Below are 25,679 nucleotides of genomic sequence, written 5' to 3' on the forward strand. Positions count from 1 at the left end.
ATTAATCTGATATATCGCCCAGCCCTACGGTGGGCTACCGTTGCTGAATAAATATAGGGGAAACACAGCTCTGAGTAACCTACATGTGTAATATATGTTAATTCCATTGCCTTACACTGCATCCTGAGTCCTCTTTCTCACACGCACACCATAATGCCACTGAACTACAAGCTGAGGGGATTAAGACTCGCTGGAAGTATTCTGTCACCCCTCGTCCCCATCCCCTCTAAAGCCTGGTCTCTGGGGAGAGAGGAACTCTTTTCAACAGGGCTACAGGTCAGTCAGCGATCTAGAGGGGGAGGAGAATATAGACAGGACATGGGGGAGCATCTGACCTGCCTAGTATCACAACATCCCATTTACTTTACTCTTCAAAAAACAGCCTACATTAGACGGGTTGGCTGACAACGTCACGAAAACAAATGTGTACGCTTCAAATGGGGCAGATGGCTGGGATCTACCAACAATGACAAGCTGCCATGTAGGGAATCGTAGGTGGCTCGTTTCATCTTGACACCTTGTCTTGTTTAGAGGTGTTTTGACTGATGTCATGTCTATTCTAATAAGGCAAAAAAATAAAAACAGCTAGTTAGCTAACCAACAACTGTAGCGATTTGAGAGACAACAAGTGTTCATTGTGCAAATGTATTTAATGTTTTCAATAAACATTGGAGACAAATGTTTACGTTGTCAACAATCTAAGCCAACCGTCTGTTTTGCCACAGTTGCGCACGCATACAAAGGACATACCAACCTATACCCTCATGTCCTAACCTCCAAACGCCATCATCTTTGATTCAGAGGTGACAATCAAGAATACCCATCCACACTGATAACTAGGGCTGGAAATTGCCAGGGACCTCACGATACGATATTACCACGATACTAAGGTGCCGATGTGATATGTATGGCGATTCTATAGGTATTGCGAGTTCATGTTCCAAACATATTGCTCACTACATATCTGCTGCAGAGATACGAGAGAGAGCACAAGAAACGTAGTTATGATCAGTCATGGAAATAAGTGTTAACATGTTGAAAAATACTAGAGTTTTTCTCCAGGTACAGCCGACTAGCACTAGCTAACGCTATAGCTGACCGCTCTACAGTTATCTCCGTAGTCAGGTCCAAGCTCGGCCCTGCTCCATCACCCTGATTGTAGCTCTTTTGTCCTCAAAAGATATGTGTGAGTGAGAGAGTGAGAGAGAGACCTGACTAAAGCAGATGTCTCGAGTGACCGCTCTGGTCGTGACCTGTTCTCTGCCCATTCATGACTTTAGGGACCTCAGAGTAATTGAGTATGTGTGAGCTTACTCCGACTAGCTGATGCTAGTACACAGATTGCCTAATTTAACACAAACCTAGATTGATTTTGGAGCTGGAACACAAAGTGTGCCTTCAGTGGTGTATTGGCACACACTCATACACCCACACCATTTATTGCAAATCATATCAATTGAAGTGCTCTGAAAAAAAAATCACAAACAGCCAGTGGTGTAAAACAACTAAGTACAAATACTTTGAAGTACTACTTACTTTTTTTTGGGGGGGGGGGGGGGGGGGGATCTGTACTTTACTATTTATCTTTATTTGAAAACTCCACTACATTCCTAAAGAAAATATGTAGATTTTACTAGGGATGTGACAAAAATTATAATCTTAACATTTAAAATGCCCATTTTGTTATCGGTTTTCAAGTTATGTAGTCTCCATTAGCCTGGCTAACATTTGCTAGTTAACTAGCTTCTCTCGGTTTGATGCAGTCAAGACAGGAACCATGTAATCAGATGAGATGATCAATAACTAGAAATAAGTTTGTCTACCAGCGCAAGTCGACTTGGTTACCATCTCTCGCCTCCTCCCTGCTCCCCTTGTCGCTCACTTTTGAGCTGCTGCTCTGCTTTGAGCCTCTCGCTCTCCCTCGTGTATTACAGCTCCGGTAAATAAAGTAGCTAAAAGATTAGCTTTTTTCTCCTCCTAACATTACAGCATTGTTTCGTTAGGTATTGGTTTAATTTGTATTTCCCTTTATGATGATCGGGACCTGTTAGTGGTAGCTTTGTGATAACTACACTGATTTTAAATTGTGTGAAAACCCAAAAAACACATTGTTCTCCAGTTAAACCCCTCCTTTTAAAAGATTACTAAAATGTAGTCTATTGCTGTGAAAAATGTTGTGTGTGACACCAAATCATGGGCTGTTGCCACCTGAAAAATTTTGTGGCACCAGTGCCACCATGGGAAAATGTGAGTCTGGAGCCCTGTCCTCGAGCCAAAAAGTTAGACCACCCTTGGACAGTAGTTTCTGTAGAAAACAATGGCTTCATAAGTATTATTGTTTTGCTTCTAGCTCAGTCATTGCATTTGAGGAAGCCAATTGTGTTGTCGGAGTCTCGAAAGAGCATTATCTGCTCCTGTATTCATATTAATATATAATTCATATAAATTGCTTTGCTCAAGGGTAAAATGATATTTTAGTTATGACTGTGGAATCCAAAAATGTCAACAATAGATTATGTAGGCCTACATGTTCCTCCTGTCCTTGTACACTAGTTTGAACATGTGAAACTCGATAACATTTGTCAGTTTAACTTCTTATAGGCCTAACGTACGCTAACCCCATTCCGTACAAATGTGTGCAACCACGAGGCTGCAAAGAAAACTAATGGGACTGTAGCGACATCAAAATCTGGGGTGTGAACAACGTTTCTATTCAAGCGTTGATTTTTACCTTTATTTAACTAGGCAAGTCAGTTAACTTCTCTAGGGTAGGGGGCAGTATTTTGACGTCTGGATGAAAGGCGTGCCCATAGTAAACTGCCTGCTACTCAGGCTCAGAAGGTAGGATATGCATATTATTAGTCGATTTGGAAAGAAAACACTCTGAAGTTTCTAAAACTGTTTGAATGATGTCTGTGAGTATAACAGAACTCATATGGCAGGCAAAAACCTGAGAAAAAAATCCAACCAGGAAGTGTGGAAATCTGAGGTTTGTAGTTTTTCAAGTGATTGCCTATACAGTATACAGTGTCTTAGGATTCATTTTGCACTTCCTAAGGCTTCCACTAGATGTCAACAGTCTTTAGAACCTTGTTTCATGCTTTTACTGTGAATGGGGAGAGAATGAGAGGTCCTGGAAGTAGATGACTGAGAAAATGACATGAGTTCAGTGGCGCGCCCTCACGTGAGAGTTAGCTGTGTTCCTTTTCTTTTTTGAAGACATTGGAATATTACTGAAGATTTATGATAAAAACATCCTAAAGATTGATGCTATACATCGTTTGACATGTTTCTACGAACGTAAATATAACTTTTTTTGACTTTTCGTCGTGACATTTTGCACGCGCTTCCTGCATTTGGAGTAGTGGACTAAACGCGCGAACAAAAAGGAGGTATTTGGACATAAATTACGGACTTTTTCGAACAAAACAAACATTTATTGTGGAACTGGGATTCCTGGGAGTGCATTCTGATGAAGATCAAAGGTAAGTGAATATTTATTCTGTCAATTTTGTCATTTCTGTTGACTCCAAAATGGCGGGTATCTGTATGGCTTGTTTTGATATCCGAGCGCTGTACTCAGATTGCAAAATTTGCTTTCGCTGTTTAGCTTTTTTGAAATCTGACACAGCGGTTGCATTAAGGAGAAGTGTATCTATAATTCTTTGAATAACTGTTGAATATTTTATCAACGTTTATGATGAGTATTTCTGTAAATTGATGTGCTTATTCACCTGAAGTTTTGGGAGGCAAAACATTTCTGAACATTACACACCAATGTAAAATGGGGTTTTTGGATATAAATATGAACTTTATCGAGCAAAACATACATGTATTGTGTAACATGAAGTCCTATGAGTGCCATCTGATGAAGATCAAAGGTTAGTGATTAATTTTAGCTGTACTTCTGGTTTTTGTGACGCCTCTCCTTGCTTGGAAAATGGCTGTGTGGTTTTTCTTGTCTCGGCGCTGTCCTAACATAATCTAACGTTATGCTTTCGCCATAAAGCCTTTTTGAAATCGGACAATGTGGTTGGATTAACGAGAAGTGCATCTTTAAAATGGGATATAATAGTTGTATGTTTGAGAAATTTGAATTATGAGATTTTTGTTGTTTTGAATTTTCCGCCCTGCAATTTCACTGGCTGTTGAATAGTGTGTCCCGCGGGTGGGACCCACATACCCCATAGAGGTTAAGAACAAATTCTTATTTTCAATGACGGCCTAGGAACAGTGGGTTAACTGCCTGTTCAGGGGCAGAACGACAGATTTGTACCTTGTCAGCTCGGGGATTCGAACTTGCAACCTTTCGGTTACTAGTCCAAAGCTCTAACCTGCCGCCCCGTTGACATGGTATTGGAGAAAAGTTGAAAAAAAACGCTGTACGTTGCATCGTGACGTACAGCACGCATAAAGCAACTAATTCTGTCTTACAGCATCTCTCCACCAGGTGTAGCACTTCTCTCACCGTTTAAAAATAAGAAAGGAACAGGGTAAGGGGGGATACCTAGTCATTGTTTGCGTCATCACTGCAAGCTATCATGACTCTCAAAAGCCGCTGTTTACTTCTGAAGATCAGGTTGTTAGGGCGGTGCTAAAGTGATTCAAATGCGACACAAACCTTCAAATAGGTATGTAATGACACATTATATAAACTCTTTATAGTATTTTATTTACATTTTAGAGGCGATAAGGTGATAAGTTGGACAGATCGAGTGAAAAAAGACGTTTCCCCACACGACATCTCTCCTTCTCACTATCACGCAATAGGCTTCGCTTCCCCACCCGCCATTTTTTTTTATTTTTTAAAGACCCGACGGAGCTCATTGCCTTCTTGAATCATGCAGAGATGGGCATCATGAAGGTCTCATCAGTGATTTTGTTGGAAAGGGGAGAAATTGTGCTTTACAATGGTATTGATAAAACAGTTGATCTGGAAGTATTATGTTTTTTGGGCTCTAAAATGAAGGTCAATTGTACGGACCGATGTAAAAAAGTGCGTTAGTTGTTGGCAGCGCACGGACAGACGGACGGTCTCGATTCACAGGCAACACTGTTATGAATAAATAATCTATAATAACATGATGAAATATGTATCCAGCTGACAAACTATGTCTGCGTCCCAAATGGAATGTTTTTGCATATATGGTGAATACTTTTGATCAGGACCCATAAGTCTATGGTCAAAAGTAGTGCACTATAGGGCAGGGATATTCAATACTTAACCAGAAGTAGTCCAGGCCTCTTAAGGTTTCTGTTCTACCTGATAATGAATTGCACCCACCTGGTGTAAAATCAGTCCCTAATTAGAGGTGAAAAATGGGGGGGGGGGGGGGGGGGGGGGCGAGGGGGGAAGCAGTGGAACTGGCTTCGAGGTCCAGATTTAAAATTGGAGGGATATAGGGAATAGGGTGTCATTTAGGAAGTACCAGTAAGTCTGCCTGCACACTCATGTTTTTGTAAATCATCGGCGCCCAGGGAGCAGTTGTTGTTGGGGGTTAGCTGCCTTGTTCATGGGCAGAATTTTTCCACCTTGTCGGCTCAGAGTCGAACCAGCGACATTTTGGTTACTGGCCCAATGCTCTTAACCACTATACGACCTGCCGCCCTTATTACTATTAGCCTACCTATTACTCTATTACTGTGCTCAAGGTAGTTCTACACACAGAGAATAAAACCTGAATATGCAATACTATGACATTTTTTCCTCAAGAGACCAAACCCATTGAACAGAGAGAAACTAGAGCACAGCGCCTGAAAAACAGTATCAGTGTCAAACTAACCTGTCCTTCACTCTTTTTGAATATTTATAGACAGTGAAATTAAAAATATATATTTATACAGTACCACCAGTCAAGTTGACACCTACTCATTCCAGGGTTTCTTTTTATATTTTACTATTTTCTACATTGTAGAATAACGGTGAAGACCTCAAAACTAGGAAATAACCCATATGGAATCATGTAGTAACCAAAAAAAGTGTTAAACAACATTTCAATTAACAGGTGTGCCTTGATAAATGTAAAATGTGTGGAATTTCTTTCTTTCTGAATGCATTTGAGCCAATCCGTTGTGTTGTGACAAGGTAGGGGTGGTATACAAAAGATAGAGCTATTTGGTAAAAGACCAAGTCCATATTATTATATTACAAGAACAGCTTAAATAAGCAAAGAGAAATGACAGTCCATTACTTTAAGACATGAAGGTTCGTCAATATGGAAAATTTCAAGACCTTTGAAAGTTTCTTCAAGTGCAGTCGCAAAAACCATCAAGCGCTATGATGAAACTGGTTCTTATGAGGACCGCCACAGGAAAGGAAGACCCAGGGTTACCGCTGCTGCAGAGGATACGTTCATTAGCGTTAACTGCACCTCAGATTGCAGCCCAAATAAATGCTTCAGAGTTCAAGTAAGACATCTCAACATCAACTGTTGAGGAGACTGCGTGAATCAGGCGTTCATGGTCAAATTGCTGAAAAGAAACCACTACTAAAAGGACACCAATACGAAGAACATACTTGCTTAGGCCAAGAAACACGAGCAATGGACATTAGACTGGTGGAAATGGTCTTACGACCAAATTTGATATTTTTGGTTCCAACCGCCGTGTCTTTGTGAGATGCAGAGTAGTTGAACTTGTGAGGTGTCTACTTGACCAGGAAGGCGAGTGACCAGGAAGGCGAGTGACGAGTGCTCGCCTTCCTGGTCACCACAACACTCGCCTTCCTGGTCTACAAGTGATTAGTGCTGCGTCAGATGACCTGGCCACCACAATCACCCGACCTCAAACCAATTGAGATGGTTTGGAATGAGTTGGACCGCAGAGTGAAGGAAAAGAAACCAACAAGAGCTCAGCATGTGGGAACTCCAAGACTGTTGGAAAAACATGCTAGGTGACTACCTCTTGAAGCTGGTTGAGAGAATGCCAAGAGTGTGCAAAGCTGTCATCAAGGCAAAGGTTGGCTAATTTGAAGAATCTAAAATAGAAACTATATTTTTATTTGTTTAACACCTTTTTGGTTACTACATGATTCCATATTGTGATGTCTTCACTATTATTCTACAATGTAGAAAATAGTAAAAAAGAAAAGAAAAACCCTTGAATGAGTAAGGTGTCCAAATTTTTGACGGGTACTATCTATATATACACACACACTTATTTTATCAGCTAAATTGACAGAACACATTTTCATTTACAGCAACAACCTGGGGAATAGTTACAGGGGAGAGGAGGGGGAATGAATGAGCCAAATGGTAATCTGGGGATGATTAGGTGGCCATGACGGTATGAGGGCCATCTTGGGAATTCAGCCAGCACACTGAGGTTAACACCCCTACTCTTATGATAAGTGCCATGGGATCTTTATTAAGCACAGAATCAGGACACCCGTTTAACATCCCATCCAAAAGACGGCACACTATACCAGGCAATGTCCCCAATCACTACTTTCAGACCAGAGGAAAGAGTGCCTCCTACTGGCCCTCAAAAACCACTTCCAGCAGTATCTGGTCACCCATCTAGGGACCAACCGTGCTCAGCTTCAGAGGCAAGCCAACAGTGGGATGCAGGGTGGTATGCTGCAGGGATAAAATGTTTTATCCAGTACAGGGATAGATTATTAAATGTAATGTGGAAAGGGACACAGGGTTTCTTCTCAGCCTACCAGTGAAATAGGGGGGAGAGTTTGTGCAATTCAGCCCTCTTTACTAGAATCCAAACATCACTGCCATTGCTCTGCTAAGAAGTGTCTGACCAGTGGGGACAGGGCACTGCTTTATGTCAGATAGTGGCATAGGCTTTTTATGTGGTCTGTATATATATGCCTAGTGCCTGCATTGAATCAGAAAGCTTCACCCACTCATATAGGAAATAGAATCTCCATCTAGCCTATGGTTTGGCTTTACCAATTTCCTGTCACAGAGGACATTGAACACTTAAATAATTAATGTAAAGCAGCACTCACACATATGACGCAGTGGTATTTTCTTAAGTTTATTTCATAACCAAAGTGACAAGGATACGGCAGCCTATACAATTCACAAGAGGATGGTAAATGCTATGTGGCTGAAATATTCAATTTTTTGGGATGGCTAACAAAGCCTTTGTGAGGTCAATATGTGTCCTTGAGCTTGCTGTTATGAAAACATTATATATAAATAAATAAATAAATAAATAAAACACTACCTTTCAAAAGTTTGGGGTCACTTAGATATGTCCTTGTTTTTGAAAGACATCACATTTTGTCCATTAAAATAACATAAAATTGATCAGAAATACAGTGTAGACATTGTTAATGTTGTAAATGACTATTGTAGCTGGAAACGGCTGATTCTTTTTAATGGAATATCTACGTAGGCATACAGAGGCCCATTATCAACAACCATCACGCCGGTGTTACAATGGCACGTTGTGTTAGCTAATCCAAGTTTATCATTTTAAAAGGCTAATTGATCATTAGAAAACCCTTTTGCAATTATGTTAGCACAGCTGAAAACTGTTGTTCTGATTTAAAGAAGCAATAAAACTGGCCTTCTTTAGATTAGTTGAGTATCTGGAGCATCAGCATGTTTTGGATCGATTACAGGCTCAAAATGGCCAGAAACAGAACTTTCTTCTGAAACTCAGTCTATTCTGTTCTGAGAATTGAAGGCTATTCCATGTGAGAAATTGCTAAGAAACTGAAGATCTCGAACACCGCTGTGTACTACTCCCTTCACAGAACAGCGCAAACTGTCTAGAACCAGAATAGAAAGAGTGGGAGGCCCCAGTGCACAACTGAGCAAGAGGACAAGGACATTAGTGTCTACTTTGAGAAACAGACACCTCACAAGTCCTCAACTGGCAGCTTCATTAAATAGTACCCGCAAAACACCAGTCTCAATGACAACAGTGAAGAGGCGACTCCGGGATGCTGGCCTTCTAGGCAGAGTTGCAAAGAAAAAGCCTTCTCAGATTTGCCAATAAAAAGATTAAGATGGGCAAAGGAACACAGACACTGGACAGAGGAAGTCGGCCTAGAAGGCCATCCCAGAGTCACCTCTTCACTGTTGACGTTGAGACTGGTGTTTTGCGGGTACTATTTAATGAAGCTGCAAGTTGAGGACTTGTGAGGCGTCTGTTTTTCAAACAAGACACTAATGTAGTTATCCTCTTGCTCAGTTGTGCACTGGGGCCTCCCACTCTTTCTATTCTGGTTCTAGACAGTTTGCGCTGTTCTGTGAAGGGAGTAGTACACAGCGTTGTACGAGAACTTCAGTTTCTTGGCAATTTCTTGCATGGAATAGTCTTAATTTCTCAGAACGAGAATAGACTGACGAGTTCATTAGAAAAGTTCCTTGTTTCTGGCATTTTGACCCTGTTATCGAACCCACAAATGCTGATGCTCCAGATAATCAACTAGTCTGAAGGACAGTTTTATTGCTTCTTTAAAAATCAGGACAGTTCAGTTGTGCTAACATAATTGCAAAAGGGTTTTCTAATGATCAATTAGCCTTTTAAAATTATAAACTTGGATTAGCTAACAATGTGCCACTGGAAAACAGGAGTGATGGTTGCCGATAATGGGCCTCTGTACGCCTATGTACAGTTGAGGTCGGAAGTTTACGTACACCTTAGCCAAAAACATTTAAAAACTCAGTTTCACAATTCCTGACATTTAATCCTAGTAAAAATTCCCTGTCTTAGGTCAGTTAGGATCCTCACTTTATTTTAAGAATGTGAAATGTCAGAATAATAGCAGAGAGAATGATTTATTTCAGATTTGTATTTATTTCATCACATTCCCAGTGGGTCAGAAGTTAACATAAACTGAGTGTTTAGTAGCATTGCCTTTAAATTGTTTAACTTGGGTCAAACGTATCAGGTAGCCTTCCACAAGCTTCCCACAATAAGTTGGGTGAATTTTGGCTCATTCCTCTTGACAGAGCTGGTGTAACTGAGTCAGGTTTGTAGGCCTCCTTGCGCGCACACACTTTTTCAGTTCTGCCCACAAATATCTATAGGATTGAGGTCAGGGCTTTGTAATGGCCACTCCAATATCTTGACTTTGTTGTTCTTAAGCCATTTTACACAACTATGGAAGTATGCTTAGGGTCATGGTCCATTTGGAAGACCAATTTGCGACCAAGCTTTAACTTCCTGACTCATGTCTTGAGATGTTGCTTCAATATATCCACATAATTCTCCCTCCTCATGATGCCATCTATTTTGTTAAGTGTACCAGTCCCTCCTGCAGCAAAGCACCCCCACAACATGATGCTTCCACCCCCATGCTTCACGGTTGGGATGGTGTTCTTTGGCTTGCAAGCCTCCCCCTTTCTCCTCCAAACATAACGATGGTCATTATGGCCAAACAGTTCCATTTTTGTTTCATCCGACCAGAAGACATTTCTCCAAAAAGTATGATCTTTGTCCCCATGTGCAGTTGCAAACCGTAGTCTGGCTTTTTTATGACGGTTTTGGAGCAGTGGCTTCTTCCTTGCTGAGCAGCCTTTCAGGTTATGTCGAAATAGGACTCGTTTTACTGTGGATATAGATACTTTTGTACCCGTTTCCTCCAGCATCTTCACAAGGTCATTTGCTGTTGTTCTGGGATTGATTTGCACTTTTTGCACCAAAGTATGTTCATCTCTAGGAGACAGAACGGGTCTCCTTCCTGAGCGGAATGACGGCCACGTGGCCCCATGGTGTTTATACTTGCGTACTATTGTTTGTACAGATGGACGTGGTAGCTTCAGGTGTTTGGAAATTGCTCCCAAGGATGAAACAGACTTTTGGAGGACTACAATTCTTTTTCTGATATCTTGGCTGATTTTCTTTTGATTTTCCCATGATGTCAAACAAAGAGGCACTGAGTTTGAAGGTAGGCCTTGAAATATATCCACAGGTAAACCTCCAATTGACTCAAATTATGTCAATTAGCCTATCAGAAGTTTCTAAAGCCATGACATAATTTTCTTGAATTTTCCAAGCTGGTTAAAGGCACAGTCAACTTAGTGTATGTAAACTTCTCACCCACTGGAACTGTGATAGAGTGAATTATAAGCAATTCTGTAAACAACTGTTGGAAAAATTACTTGTGTCATGCACAAAGTAGATATCCTAAACGACTTGCCCAAACTATAGTTTGTTAACAAGACATTTGTGGAGTGGTTGAAAAACGAGTTTTATTGACTCCAACCTAAGTGTATGTAAACTTCCGACTTCAACTGTAGATATTCCATAAACAAATCAGCCGTTTCCAGCTACAATAGTCATTTACAACATTAACAATGTCTACACTGTATTTCTGATCAATTTGATGTTATTTTAATGGACAAAAACAAGGACATTTCTAAGTGACTCCAAACTTTTGAACTTATATGTATTTAAGTGCTGGCCCGAGAGTTTTTATTCAATATGTGGAGAAAAAGCATTCACTCAAAGACTTTGTTTATGTGAATTATTGGTTGACAAATTACCTAAACGTTGGCTGTATGAATTGATGTGACATTTTCAATTGGTTCACAGAACCCCATCACTCTGAAGTGACAATGGTGTTTGTACACATTGTGGAATGACTGAGGAGGGTTTATCCCCCATGGTAGGCTATAGGTTTGTAAGTGACATTATGGAAATGACATATAGCCTATATGTCATTTCCAAAATGTCACTCACAGACCTATCCACATCTCTGCACAGTACACTGATATACATGGATGAAATGAGACCTAACTATATGACATTATAGCAGAAAACTAGATCATGTTTCTGATCATATCCCTGCTTTCCTCTCCTCCTGTCATCTATACCAAGAGATCCTACACAGGGATGCTAGTGCTGGTGAATCGGCTGTGTTCTGTACATTGAAGGTATGAGGGTGTGGATGAGCATCTTTCAGCTCTGCCTATCAGAGTGGACTCATGGAGCGCATCACCGTTCCCCATACAGATGGGATGCTTTGTGTCAAGAAGCGTGCTCCCTGAATGGGATTTACCCTTTTATCTAAACTGCATCTCGAATTGGATTAAAAACGTTGTGGCTTCATTAACTATGACCTTGACTCATCTCATCTCTAGGCTACATCTATCCATCCTTTATAAACGCAAATCTGTCCCTGTACGATTTTCGAATAAGACATGGCGATAATGATACTGTGTTACAATGTATGTTTGCTCTCAGAGCTTCAACAGAGAAGCTGCCAAAACTATAAACTATGTTGCCTAGGACAACTCGCGGGTTAATGTCAACGTAGGCTCCATGCGACTCCAGCAGTCATCGATACATCAGCACGCGCGTTGAATGTTTAGTAGCCTAATAATTCATTGTTATCAGCAAACACATTGTTTTAATTGATAGCCAACTACGGCTCCAATTTTCTGTATCAAACGGTCCATACGATGTTTATCTGGTAAACGTGTCGTTGGGCAGCCAGTAATTAACAATGTAACAGCGTATCTTCATTTACACTACACACGTGAGTACTAATCAATGCGCTTCAATCGGCAATTTAGCGACCTTTTAGATCATAATGTGGTCTTCGGACTAATGTCTTCTACTTTGTCTATTCGACAATTGTAGTTATCGCTATTCCATAATAATTATCTAGCACTTGTATCACATTGTAGCAAATATAAAACTGACACGTTTACAGCTTTGCTTGTCCCCCGACTCAAAACACAAGAAAGCCACGATAAACAATTATGGACAAAATTAATTTACAGCGCGCCGTGCCAAAAATTGACAAAGTAGGCTACCGAAAGAGATCAATTGTCGAGTTTCTCTCTTTTGCTCGACAACATAGGCTATGAACCACTTCAACACAACGGGACATAAATGTCTGAGCATGGCACCGCCTAAGTCCTAAACTACAGGCAACTGAGGCCATTTTCCTGTGACTTTTTATTCTCGCTCCCCCTCTCGTCTGGCCATACGCTTAACAATAAACATTCCTGACAGCTCGCATACCCCTGAGCTGCGCCATCTTTGAAAACACTATTCTTGAAAACAAAAAAACAAGTGTGAAAATGTAACTTGAGAATCACAATTCTGTATCTGAAGCCATATACGGCAGTCACCGAATCACTTACCGATGGATATCTGAACTCCCGCTCCAAGAAACAGGACCCAACATGTTAAATAAGAGCGCATTGTATCCATTGTCGCACGGAATTACTCTGGACTTGCTGTTGGTCAATCGTCAATTTCTCGCACTCAACTTCTGTAGTCTTTGCTTGGAGAAAAAAAAAATTGTGTGATTGGCCAACAACGCGAAAATACCCCGCCCACATGGGACACCCCTAACCCCTCTCTCATTACCCACCCTGTTTGATTCCATTTTGTAGCCACGTACAACGCATGCCTATCCATCCACTGCTATTTACATGTCAGGCACAGATGCCCAACCCCATCATATCCATTAGTCTAAATAATTTTAATGAGTAGCCTATTCCAATAGAAAGATTATGTATAATTATCCAGTCACATTGATGACATTAAAACCCCTAGCCCATTGGTAGCCTATTGATCAGATCAGCTTGAAAATGTATTATATAAATATATCTAAGCATGTAGCCAATGAATACACAGCATACATATCATTTATGTCAATAACTTTAAGACTTTGAAATGGTATTATGCTTTCTCCCATCCACTCCTACCACTGGTTGTATGGATCCACATACACAACTAGTATCTGACCCAGTCCCCTTCTGCCCCCCTCTACACCCTTCTCTGGGCCAGTGGCAGAAGAGATTGATGACAGCACATTCTCTCTAGTATCTGGTCTATTTGCCAACAGGCCTTGTCCTGGCGGTCCAGCATACACTGGACGCAATGCACCAAATTCCCCCCAGGCCCTCCCGCCCCAAACACAGGGGGATCAATGTGGAATGCTGCCCTTTTTAGTTGACCAACACAGTTTTCTGTTTGTTTGACTACTGAGTGAACAGAGCCTTTAGTGTGACAGAAAAACAGACCTTGCTGGGGAGATGCAAACAAACAGCACGTCACTATTTGGAGTCACTCGGCTTTCTAAGTTTAAATCCATTCACAGTCTTCCATTCATTCAAGATTTAAATTAGCACCACTTCATCAATAACACTGAATTTGAAAAACTATTCCCTGGCTTACTTTCATCCCACCAACAGAGTTACAGGATGAAAAGGTGAATGTTATGGTTAGGGGGGTGATAGAGTTTCTCCGTTATGCATTTATGTAGGAGACTGAGCTTGGTTGTGCTCTGCTTTGATAATGAGAAGACTGTGGGGGTACGGTAGATAGTGTACAGGGAGAGCACATTATCCCCTGTTGTTTGTTGTAGTTTGTCAGTGCCTTGGACAGGTGTCTTGGGTGGCAGGGTGCAAAGTAACACAAGGGCAGGTGACAGGTGGGAGTATAAATTGTCTCCACACACACACACACAGGTTCTGTAATGACACAGAGCACAGTGAGGGCAGATGGTCATGAACACAGGACTCTGGATCTACCTGAAGGGACAAGACAAGAACATCCCATTAACAGCCTGAGAGAGGCCTGTAATGATGGAGAAAACAACAAACACACTGCCGTGCTGCATGAAACTGGCCTCCTTTGTCACAGGTGAAATAACGTAAGCTCCCCCTATGACTACAAGCCAATGCACTTATTAAACCTGACATGATTACTAAGGAAAAAAATAGATATTATGAGGGATGAAAGATCCAACTTGAGGGGGATGTTACTGTAAGTTTTATATTGCCCTTCCCTCTTTATGTATGAACAAAAACCTTTTCATTGAATAGATTTTATTTTCAACTCAAAAGTGCATCCTGTCCTTCATAAAGGGTCTCACAGAACTGCTGCTTTGTCTGGAGGACAATGATGTATGTACAAAGCAGCACTGTGTACTGCAAACGTCTAGGTTTTAGATTCAGGGAAACAATGAAACATTCAGAGAACCTTGTTTACAAAAGATCATTAAAATCAATATGATTAAAATGACTTCGGTCGATTAATAATTTCAAGGAGAAACACAGAAGCGTTGTATCATTGCACATACACTGTAAGAAACACCTAGTCAGAGTAATCCAGTGAGACAGATGTAATAACCAGAAATATTTCTCAAATGTCCCCAACCATAATTAAGCTGTATGAACGCTCATATCAAATTATGCTGAGTTTTTTTTATTCTTAATGATGTTCACGTCCTAGGCCCACTTTCAACAGAACAATCGGGAAAGTGACATGGTTTGCTACCACCTATTGCCCATTTGGTGTAACTGCGTTTATTTACCTACAAGATAAAATGTAATTGATTGTGTGTTGCAGAACTACACATGACATTAATAACAGAGTCTTAAAAAACAAACAAAACATTTATTCACTGAGCACCAGTCAATGAGTACAAACATTGTATTTCTCTGAATGACAGTCAAACTTTTTCTTTCCAATTTAAAAAAAGACAATCTTCCTGACTGTAAAAAAATAACCTATCACGCCTGTGAAATTAATCAACATATAAAAATACTTTGAGCTCTAGAGTTGTTACCGTTCCTATCTTTTCCCCAGCCATTAAAATATCTAGCTCTTAATTATATATTTGTTGAAAGTACATCTACAATTAGTCAATTAGTAGAATACCGTACAAAAATAACTTTCAAGTTAGATAGCACGTGCAGTGTTTCAATTTCATTTGAAAGTGAACCTATGTTTTGCTAGATTTAAGATGATGTGCTGTTACAGTATAAATAAAAATGCAAAACATAGAATTAAACTTAAATATTAAGAAAACGCTATCACTCGCAACAGAAAAACCCTTAACAATTTTCACAGACAAAAAGCCTTCATGGCTATGGAAACAACCCAAACTATTCAAATCAACTCACAGTGCATCGAAATGACTTCAAGGCCTAAAGAGGGAAAAAAGGTTTCCTTGTCTGAACTCATCCAAGTATTTCATTATACATTTTTATCAAAGAAAAATAGAAAAGACCAGTCGTCCTAATTTCATCATATCATATTGTTTTGGGGACTGATACAGTAATCCACAAAAGGTTAGAACTGTTGTTGTCTCTATGCAAACTACTCTACTGGGCACTTAATAAGACTAAATTGAGCAAGCCAACAAAAACCAACTGTGTTAATGACTACTTCAGTAGAAACAGTGTGTTAGTCGGTTGGTTGCTGATTACCAGTTCTTTGGCATTCCTTCTTCAGTCAATTTAAACACAGAGTGAATTGGAGTTATGCAGTGCTTTTGACAGAAAGCAATTTACATTATATTTACACTTTTCTTAAAGGGACAGGAAAACGTACATTAGGGACAAGTGCAAAGCGGTGATGCTGTGTTGATGGGAGGTTAATAATGAGAGGTGAATGAAGTGGGGGGAGTTTCATCTGTGATCAGTATGAAATATTGTAAAAGTGCCTCTTGTGGTCCAGCATATAGCTGCTCTTTGTTAATAGGAGACTTTGTGTGTGTGTGTGTGTGTGTGTGTGTGTGTGCGCGCGCGTGTGTAGGGAGGGAGTTAGTTTATTGTGTGGCCCACATGGCTGTTTGCTGTCAATGAGAGGTGTGTGTTTGCTCTTCATGAAAACATGAATGAGATATAGTTTTGTGTGTGTGTATGAGAGAGAGTGTGTATACTAGATGTGTGTGTTGAGGTTAATTAGACATTCTGTGGTCAATGTAGCTGTTCTCGATACACAGCACTACGAAGCGGTTGGAGCAGCTGCGGGTGTGTTGGCCCAGCAGTCTGCCCGTTTGGAGGAGAGAGGCCTGGCCCGTCACTGCCATGTCACCTGCCCGCCACGCCTCGCAGTAGTTAGTGGTCATACGGATGCCCACCGTGCTGGAGCCATGCCACACCAGCTTCTGAGGCCTGCGTTCACAGACAACATACACAGAGAGTTAAACACAGACCTATGACATTTTACATTTAGAGACACTCGTTTCCAGAGTGACTTAAACCAGGGTTCAACTATGTTGTATGTCTTTTAAGGGGTCAGCCAAAGCTGGTCACTAACCAAGTGGGGTCCGTCATGACGTTCCGTCCGTCAAAGGAGTAGATGGGGATTGATGGTTCCAACACACCTCCATTCCCAGAGAATATGTTCATCCAGCTGCCATAGAGCACCTCTCCCTGTGGAAAAGATACGATTAAAAGGCACATTTACAGTCACACACTTCCTGTAGTTTCAATGAATAAAATATTTCATTTAGAAAAATATAACTATACCTTAATGAGATTAGTACAACTGTCTTACCACATCATAACCAAAAAACAAAGGACCTATCAATCCATTGTTTGTGTTTTAGTTGTCATAAGAGAGAAGAACTGTACCTTGAGGTTGATGACGGGCATGCTGTAGCGATCTCCCTTCTTGACGATGGTTGCCAGGTCCTGGAGGTGTGAGGACATGAAGGCTCTGTAGGTAGAGGTGAGGCCCATGGCGCGGGCCTGCTGGTAGCACTGGAAATCTGCCCCCCGGATGCCACCCATGTCCCCAGAGAACGGAGCGTTTAGGGCCACCAGGTGCAGCTGGGAGGAAAAAAGTCAATGGACTTAGGTCAACACAGCTCAATCAAGTCCATGGTGACAATGTGCAACAGAGGTATAAACCCATTGCATATTGATTATGAAAATGAAGTCTTACCCCCGGTACTGAGTGTACTGTATGAGGTAGGACATTATAGTTGGGCATGTAGCTAGTTCCAACTAGTTCCTAAAAAAACAGAGACAATCAAAGATTGACACGCTGTGAGTAAAGAAATCTGTAATAAAACATTGATAATAGACTGAAGAGTGGCAGGTAGCACCTAGGTTAGAGCGCTGGGCCAGTAACCGAAGGTCACTGGTTCGAATACCGGAGCCGACAAGGTGACAAATCTGTTGCTGTGCCCTTGACAAGGCACTTAACCCTAATTGCTCCAGGGAAGCTGTTTGGATATGCAAAAAAACTAACATTTACATTACGCACTTGCGTGTAGCAGGACAAATAGAAGCACGCCCCAGATGTAGTGTGCAGTGTAACAACAGTGGGTGCTGTGTTACTGTAGCCACAGTACCTGCCTGTGTGGTCTGCTGCGATCTCCTGGTCTGCTCAGGGCCTGGGACAATGCAGAGGATGGGGTCTCTGCTGGGACAGGGATCAGCTCACCAAGCTGGAGAGACAGGACACTCATCACTGAATAAGCACAGGCAACATCTCATTTTCTATGCCAAAGGCTTTTAAGCAACTGAAGACATAACTGTGGGATTGTGGGACTGTAAAGGCATACAGTACCTGAACCTTGCGCCAGCCATCTCTGGCTCTAACATAGAGTTCTCCCTTGTCTGAGACGTAGGCCATGGATCCCTCTGCAGCACGGTGGCTCTCCCTCATCAGAGTGATGGTGTTCCTGTATGTGGTCACCTGGGGTGAGGAGAGAGGAAGTTCACACTGAATCATAGACAACAGACAAATCCATGGTGACAATGTGAGAACTGTATAGTGCACACGCAAACTCACACAAGTCGGTACACAAAAACACATACACACAATTCCCTGTGTGTTTACCTATGTTGACTTGGTGAGTATATAAGGAAGTACCCTACTGGTTCTCTTACCAGATTTTCATTGCCAGTAATCCCAGGAGGACCAGGAGGCCCAGGTGGGCCAGGAATACTCACAGCTGAAAAAAAGAACAGTCATACAAAAGTATAGCAGTGTACTCTAGGTCTACTAAACATACATTTGTGTATTTTATTAAATACATGTACTTAGAATTCACCCTAAACTAAAGCATGACAGCAAGGCTTAGTTTAAGATGTTGTATTTTAGTGAGCACACAGTGCACAGCTACCTGAGGCATAGACAGGGGGTGGTCCAGGGGGTCCAGCAGGGCCAGGGGGCCCCCGAGTGCCTGGTCGTCCGATGCCAGGAACCCCTGGTTCACCAGGAGCTCCAGGATGACCAGGGGCGCCAACAATGGACTCACCTTTTGGCCCCTACGTATAAAGCATATACAAAATGGGCAGAGACACTGTCATATTTACATCCAAATGTAACATACAAAAGTAAAAGCTATATCATGTATGGAAATGAGTGTCTTTTCTATTTAGCTTGACTACAGTTTGTAGTCAAGGTAAATATATACAAGGTAAATGTATACTGTACTTTGTTGATTATTTGGAGCCTGGAATTACTCACCACAAGGCCTGATCTCCCAGGAAGACCTGGTGGGCCAGGCAACCCAGCGTCACCCTTCTCTCCTTTCATTCCTTCATAGCCCACGTCCCCTTTTTCTCCCTGAGGAACACACAGTTTGGCTGAATCAGACTATTACATTTACATTTGAGTCATTATCCACAGCGACTTGCAGGAGCAATCAAGGGAACATCGACAGATTTCTTTACATAGTTGGCTCGGGGATTTGCACTAGCAACCTTTCGGTTACTGCCCAAAGTTCTTACCCATTAGCCTACCTGCCGCCCTATGACATGCATAAGAGTTTTACATAACATACATTTCCACTACTTATACAGTATTTGAGAGTTGAACCAGTAAATGTTCCTTAGAGAACTTAAGGGAAAAGACTCACCACAAAGCCTTCTGGAAGAACATCATCTGAGGAGGGAGAAGAAATCTCAGTTAATTGTCGTCTGTTGCAAACATATGTCTGAAGACACTCATGCATACAGTTTGTTATAATTAAGTGCGCTAATTGCCAATAAACAAGTTCAATGGAGGAGAACCTGCACCCTTGGCTGCATATACATACCTGGTTCTCCAGGTGTTCCAGGCAGTCCAACCTCTCGCTTTTCTCCTTTAGCACCTCTGTTTCCTCTCCTGCTACCTTTACAGAAATACAGTACAGGTGTATGAGACAACTGAGATCATCTATAAAAGTGTAAACCCTGTTCCATAGGCTGGATCGGTGATCCGATATTGTCAGTGTGAATCATTGATGACTTACCTTGTGATGATCCCCTGCTGCCATTCACCTATAACACAAGATTGTATGCTTATTGTGCTGTTATTGTGGATCAAACTTGTTGTGGAAAGATGTCACAAACAATATGGTTAATATAAAATTACAGCCAAAACCAGTTCCACATAATTCCCCCAAAATAATTACCAACAAAACAGCTTTACATCCGATACAGACAACAAGTAAAGCTGTTTCTGTCCAGTCAAAAACGTTGGGAAAATAAAATGGAGACGTGGAGATTCATTTAGGTGTTAAAACTTCCCTGCCAGCCTTGCACACACCAGTTAAACACAGAATGAGGACAAGGAGGGCGAGAGGTAGTAAGGAACTCAGTTGAATGTTCTTATTTTGGTTGGCCACCTTGAACTGCAGAGAAGTTAGAAGACGGAGAACACATATTACATTGGTTTTAAGGTCTCAGCACTGGCTGCCTGTGAGTTTTTAAATACATTTTATGATTCTTCTATTGTTTTATAAACCAATCCACAATAGTGCACCCCAATGCATGTCAGACATGTGTTTAAGGTATGTACCCAGTAGGTCCCTTAGGTCCTCTGGCACTGGCCTTTTAACTATCCCAAAACCTAAAACCAAGAGGCATGGAGAGGCAGCATTTAGTTATTATGTCCCCAGCCTGCAATAGCCTGCCAGAGAACCTGAGGGGGGATGAAACAGGACACATGTAAAATGTATCTTTAACACATATTTTTAGCTTTGCTTTTCCTTAGGGTGCTTTTTAGTGGTTCACTTTGTGTCATTCTTTCGTTTTTTTTTATCTTATGTTTGTTATGTAATAAATATTTCAGCTTTTATTTTCATAGTTTTTCGTTTTTTTCCTGTAATGCACATTGAGTTGTATGAAATGTGCTGTATAACCAAAGCTTGATTTGAGGAATAACCTCTTAGCGCTCTAAAGCTGAAAACGCAACAGATAAAAACACATGCAATAGCAACATGCCGGGGGTACAGACCTTACACCATGCCCAGGATTAAAGCAACCAGATCACTCGAGGAGAAAACCTCTTTACATTTCTACTGGATTTTTACACTGTCAGCATAAAGCAGGCTGAACATTCAAAAGAGTTTCAATTCATCAATTCAGAAATGTATGTATTGAAGTCAATGTGAATATTCAGTGTGGTTGAGATGTTCCAGTCACATATAATGGGACTGTATGATGTCACATATGACCTTACGACCTGCGGAAGAGCAGGAGCCAGCTTTATGCTGTTGTGAGGACCACCACAAACCCAGGAAACGCGGAGGGAGACACAGCACAGCTGCAGACAGGAGGAAAGGAGATGGAGGGACTGCCTGTTAGGGGTAAGAGCCCACGGACTTACATGCGCTGCCCCACCCAAAGGTCCTTAAAGGTGCTCAAACACAAACTTACTGGTGTTTTGCAGAACGGTCGGGGACGGACCGGAAAAACTGTCTTTAAGATTCAGAGGGAAATTATGACATCAGACTAGTATTGATGGCGACACACTTGACAGCATCTGGATATCCAATGAAAGCGTGTACTTCATGTGTTGACATTACACCATCACTGGAGACAAACGACCGTTCATTTGTTGTTCTGTTTTGTTTGTCTCCAGTGGGTCTCGTTGCTACTGTATAACATTACTACTAAAATCAAATGTCCATTCCCATCGACAGTGCATTCTAATAATAGTAGAGAAACAGCAATGACATCAGCACATCAATTCTTACTTACAGTATACAGGCATACTGTACTTACTCCATTGAGTCCTATTACTGGTCCTGGGGGACCGGGAGGGCCAGGAAGTCCCTAAAACACAATCACATCGATCAATCAATCACAGTCAATGACACCTCACTTTTCTATTAGTTAGTTAGTTGATTGTACTATAATCCCATAAAATCACGTTTCAAGATGGCGATTCTTACTGGTTGACCAATGGCATCACCCTTGTCTCCCTTCTTCCCTGCCATTCCAGGTCGTCCCTACAGAAGAAAAAGGTAAACACTTACACAGGGCAGATTACAGTGACGGATCAAACTATCATATAATAACCAAACAAATTATAACAGTAGAGGGTTGACTAAAAACACTAACCGGTCGACCAGGGAACCCGTATTCTCCTTTTTGTCCGGTTGGTCCGATTGGTCCCTTAAAAAGAAAACATGGTATTTTTTCATAACATTTTTTCATAACAGTAGGGACCAGTTTCCCAGACACAGATTAAGCCAATTCCTGGACTAAAAAGCATGCTCAATGGAAATTCTCCATTGAAAGTACTTTTTAGTCCAGGACTAGGCTTAATCTCTGTCCGGGAAGCCGGCCTTATATGTTTACAGTTGTTTCAAACGTCTATAGCTTAGACCAATGTAACAGAGCATTGATTTAACAAGTCTTCATTCACTCACCATGATACCAGCAACTCCAGGGAACCCACGCTCACCCTGTAAACAGCACCCATACAAGGTCAGAACGCTTATCATCAGACAACCACTACCATACAATGTCCTTTGACCCTAGAGGTAGAAAGAGACGTCACCTTGATTCCTTTTGGTCCCTGAGGGCCCCTGACACCTGTCAACACAGTGCCGTCGGCAGCGATCGTGACACCAGATTCCCCCTTCGCACCCTATGATGAGGAAAGACATAGAAGATACAAAGACATGATCATCAGGTCTTGGTTAGGTTATAGAAATCCTACCCATCTGATATAAGGTCCGGAGAATATAAATGCCCTAGCATGCAAGGGCAGTTAACACTAAAGACAAGAGCTTCCTCTGAGCTTACCTTCATTCCTGGTGGACCGTGAAGACCAGGAAGCCCAATGTCACCCTTTGGTCCTCTTGGGCCCTGGGCCAAGATCACAAGAATAATTATGGACAGAAAATATAACAGTATTAGAGCATAATGTACTTACAGTATAGTAGGTGAGTCAAGATATATGTTTTATTCAGAACTATAGACTCTTCTCATTATGATAAGGATGATGTAAAGAATATTTGTTGGTCCGTCATGTGAGAAACAACCAGACGCCAAACTTGACACATTTATGAAATTGCTTATCCCAGTTAATAATAAGCAGGCACCCATTAAGGAAATGACTGTATTGATTGACGAGGAATTGAAAAATTGTATGGTTGAGAGGGATGAGGCAAAAGAAATGGCAAATAACTCTGGCTGCACAACCGATTGGCATATTGATAAATCATGTGACTAAACTGAATAAAAAGAAGAAGAAACTACACTATGAAACAAAGTATAATGACAAAGAATGATAGTAAAAAGCTTTGGAGCACCTTATGAAATTTTGGGCAAAAAGGCATACTCCGCTCCATCATTCATTGATTCAGATGACTCATTCATCATAAAACACACTGATATTGCCAACTACTTTAATAATTTTTTATTGGCAAGATTAGCAAACTTAGGCATGACATGCCAGCAACAAACACTCACACCACACATGCAAGTATATCTGACCAAATATGAAAGACAAGCATTGTAATTTTGAATTCCGTAAAGTCAGCGTGGAAGAGGTGAAAAAAGTATTGTTGTCTGTCAACAATGACAAGCCACCGAGGTCTGACAACTTGGATAAAAAATTACTGAGGATAATAGCGGACGATATTGCCACTCCTATTTGCCATATCTTCAATTTAAGACTACTAGAAGGTGTGTGACCTCAGGCCTGGAGGGAAGCAAAAGTCATTCTGCTACCTAAGAATAGTAACGCTCAAATAGCCGACCAATCAGCCTGTTACCAACCCTTAGTAAACTTTTGGAAAAAATTGTGTTTCACCAAATACAATGCTATTTTACAGTAAAGAAATTGACAACATATTTTCAGCACACTTATAGGGAAGAACATTCAACAAGCACTTACACAAATTACTGATGATTGGCTGAGAGAAATAGATGATAAAAAGATTGTGGGGGCTGTTTTGTTAGACTTCAGTGTGGCTTTTGATGTTATCGATCAGTCTGCGGCTGGAAAAATGTATGGTGTTATGGCTTTACACCCCCTGCTATATTGTGGATAAAGAGTTACCCGTCTAACAGAATACAGAGGGTGTTCTTTAATGGAAGCCTATCCAACATAATCCAGGTAGAAATAGAAAGTCCCCAGGGTAGCTGTCTAGGCCTCTTACTTTTTTCAATCTTTACTAACGACATGCCACTGGCTTTGAGTAAAGCCAGTGTGTCTATGTATGTGGATGACTCAACACTATACTCGTCAGCTACTACAGTGACTGAAATGACTGCAACACTTAAAGAGCTGCAGTTAGTTTCAGAATGGGTGGCAAGGAATAAGTTAGTCCTAAATATTTCAAAACTAAAAGCATTGAATTTGGCACAAATCATTCACTAAACCCTCAACTAAATCTTGTGATGAATAAGGTGGATATTGAGCAAGTTAAGGTGACTAAACTGCTTGGAGTAACCCTGGATTGTAAACTGTCATGGTCAAAACACATTGATACAACAGTAGCTAAGATGGGGAGAAGTCTGCACATAATAAAGCCCTGCTCTACCTACTTGACAGCACTATCAACAAGGCAGGTCCTACAGTCCCTAGTTTTGTCGCATCTGGACTACTGTTCAGTTGTGGTCAAGTGCCGCAAGAGGGACTTAGGAAAATGGCAATTGCCTCAGAACAGGGCAGCACGGCTGACCGTTAGATGTACACAGAGAGCAAACATTAACATGTCAATCTCTCCTGGCTGAAAGTGGAGGAGAGATTGATTTCATCACTACTTGTAATTGTGAGAGATATTGACATGTTGAATGCACCGAGCTGTCTGTTTGAACTACTGGCACACAGCTCAGACACCCATGCATACCCCACAAGACATGCCACAAGAGGTCTCTTCACAGTCCCCAGGTCTAGAACAGACTATGGGAGGTGCATAATACTATATAGAGCCATGACTACATGGAACTCTATTCCATATCAAGTAACTCATGCAGGTAGTAAAATTAGATTAAAAAAACAGATAAAAATACTCCTCATGGAACAACGGGGACTGTGAAGCAACACAAACATAGGCACAGACAAGTGCATACAAACACACTATAACATACGCACAATACACACACGTACCATGGATTTTTTGTTGTAGATATGTGGTAGTAGAGTAGTGGCCTGAGGGCACACACTTAATGTGTTGTGAAATCTGTTGTGAATGTATTGTAATGTTTTTTAAATTGTATAACTGCCTTAATTTTGCTGCATCCCAGAAAGAGTAGCTGCTGCCTTGGCAGAAACTAATGGGGATCCTTAATACATACAAATACCCAATTCCTTCCCATGGCAGCAAAGACTAAATTAAATCTGTAATACAGTAATTCATACATTTACAACGGATCCTGCATGCTATTTATGGGGTTATCACATAAAGAATGGAGTTGCTCTTACAGGGAATCCTGCTCTGCCAGGCTCTCCTTCAGGGCCCTGTGACATGCAACAAAACCCACATATTATTAACGCATGGAATAATACAGTAACATGTAGTGTCTATGCAGCATGTATTAGCAACCATCTCACAGAATACACACATTTCAAGGCTGTAATGTATCAACAATCTTTAGACCTGATATAATCATGGTTGAGTGTAAGTGTATACATACATTATGTAAGTAAGCTAAGCATATGCATTGTATAACCTAACTATATGCATTCTGGATCAAGTATGCATTAGGGTTGCATTAATGGTTGATTGGATGGTTAGGCTGACCCTTAGCTGAACCTAGCTCTAGTAAATAGGC

The 25,679-nt window shown here is 41.2% G+C and overlaps 2 protein-coding genes across 6 annotated transcripts in view; both read right to left on the reverse strand.

The window, feature by feature from the left end:
• LOC106599285 (TGF-beta receptor type-1) overlaps positions 1 to 13,226 on the reverse strand; it is an 85,021-nt gene extending 71,795 nt beyond the window's left edge. For both annotated transcript variants that reach the window (XM_014190439.3, XM_014190441.3), the window contains exon 1: positions 13,068 to 13,226. In XM_014190439.3, the coding sequence (XP_014045914.1) occupies positions 13,068 to 13,137 (70 nt within the window). In that variant the 5' untranslated portion in view covers positions 13,138 to 13,226. The remainder of the gene's footprint in view (positions 1 to 13,067) is intronic.
• Positions 13,227 to 15,313: 2,087 nt separating this feature from the next.
• The window catches only part of LOC106599284 (collagen alpha-1(XV) chain), a 51,418-nt gene continuing 41,052 nt past the window's right edge, over positions 15,314 to 25,679 (reverse strand). For 3 of the 4 annotated variants that reach the window (XM_045714691.2, XM_045714690.2, XM_014190435.3), the window contains 20 exons: positions 25,330 to 25,365; positions 22,701 to 22,763; positions 22,453 to 22,542; positions 22,322 to 22,357; positions 22,011 to 22,064; positions 21,842 to 21,898; positions 21,672 to 21,722; positions 21,324 to 21,365; positions 19,916 to 19,943; positions 19,721 to 19,795; positions 19,541 to 19,566; positions 19,150 to 19,248; positions 18,803 to 18,947; positions 18,567 to 18,631; positions 18,244 to 18,372; positions 18,026 to 18,121; positions 17,614 to 17,682; positions 17,301 to 17,498; positions 16,984 to 17,099; positions 15,314 to 16,838 (listed from right to left, as the gene is read on the reverse strand). In XM_045714691.2, coding sequence (XP_045570647.2) covers positions 16,622 to 16,838; positions 16,984 to 17,099; positions 17,301 to 17,498; positions 17,614 to 17,682; positions 18,026 to 18,121; positions 18,244 to 18,372; positions 18,567 to 18,631; positions 18,803 to 18,947; positions 19,150 to 19,248; positions 19,541 to 19,566; positions 19,721 to 19,795; positions 19,916 to 19,943; positions 21,324 to 21,365; positions 21,672 to 21,722; positions 21,842 to 21,898; positions 22,011 to 22,064; positions 22,322 to 22,357; positions 22,453 to 22,542; positions 22,701 to 22,763; positions 25,330 to 25,365 — 1,692 coding nt within the window. In that variant the 3' untranslated portion in view covers positions 15,314 to 16,621. The remainder of the gene's footprint in view (positions 16,839 to 16,983; positions 17,100 to 17,300; positions 17,499 to 17,613; positions 17,683 to 18,025; positions 18,122 to 18,243; positions 18,373 to 18,566; positions 18,632 to 18,802; positions 18,948 to 19,149; positions 19,249 to 19,540; positions 19,567 to 19,720; positions 19,796 to 19,915; positions 19,944 to 21,323; positions 21,366 to 21,671; positions 21,723 to 21,841; positions 21,899 to 22,010; positions 22,065 to 22,321; positions 22,358 to 22,452; positions 22,543 to 22,700; positions 22,764 to 25,329; positions 25,366 to 25,679) is intronic. The other variant, XM_045714689.2, reaches the window with a different exon arrangement.

The sequence above is a fragment of the Salmo salar genome, chromosome 03 (genome assembly GCF_965601325.2).
Source record: "Salmo salar chromosome 03, fSalSal1, whole genome shotgun sequence".
Classification (NCBI taxonomy): domain Eukaryota; kingdom Metazoa; phylum Chordata; class Actinopteri; order Salmoniformes; family Salmonidae; genus Salmo; species Salmo salar.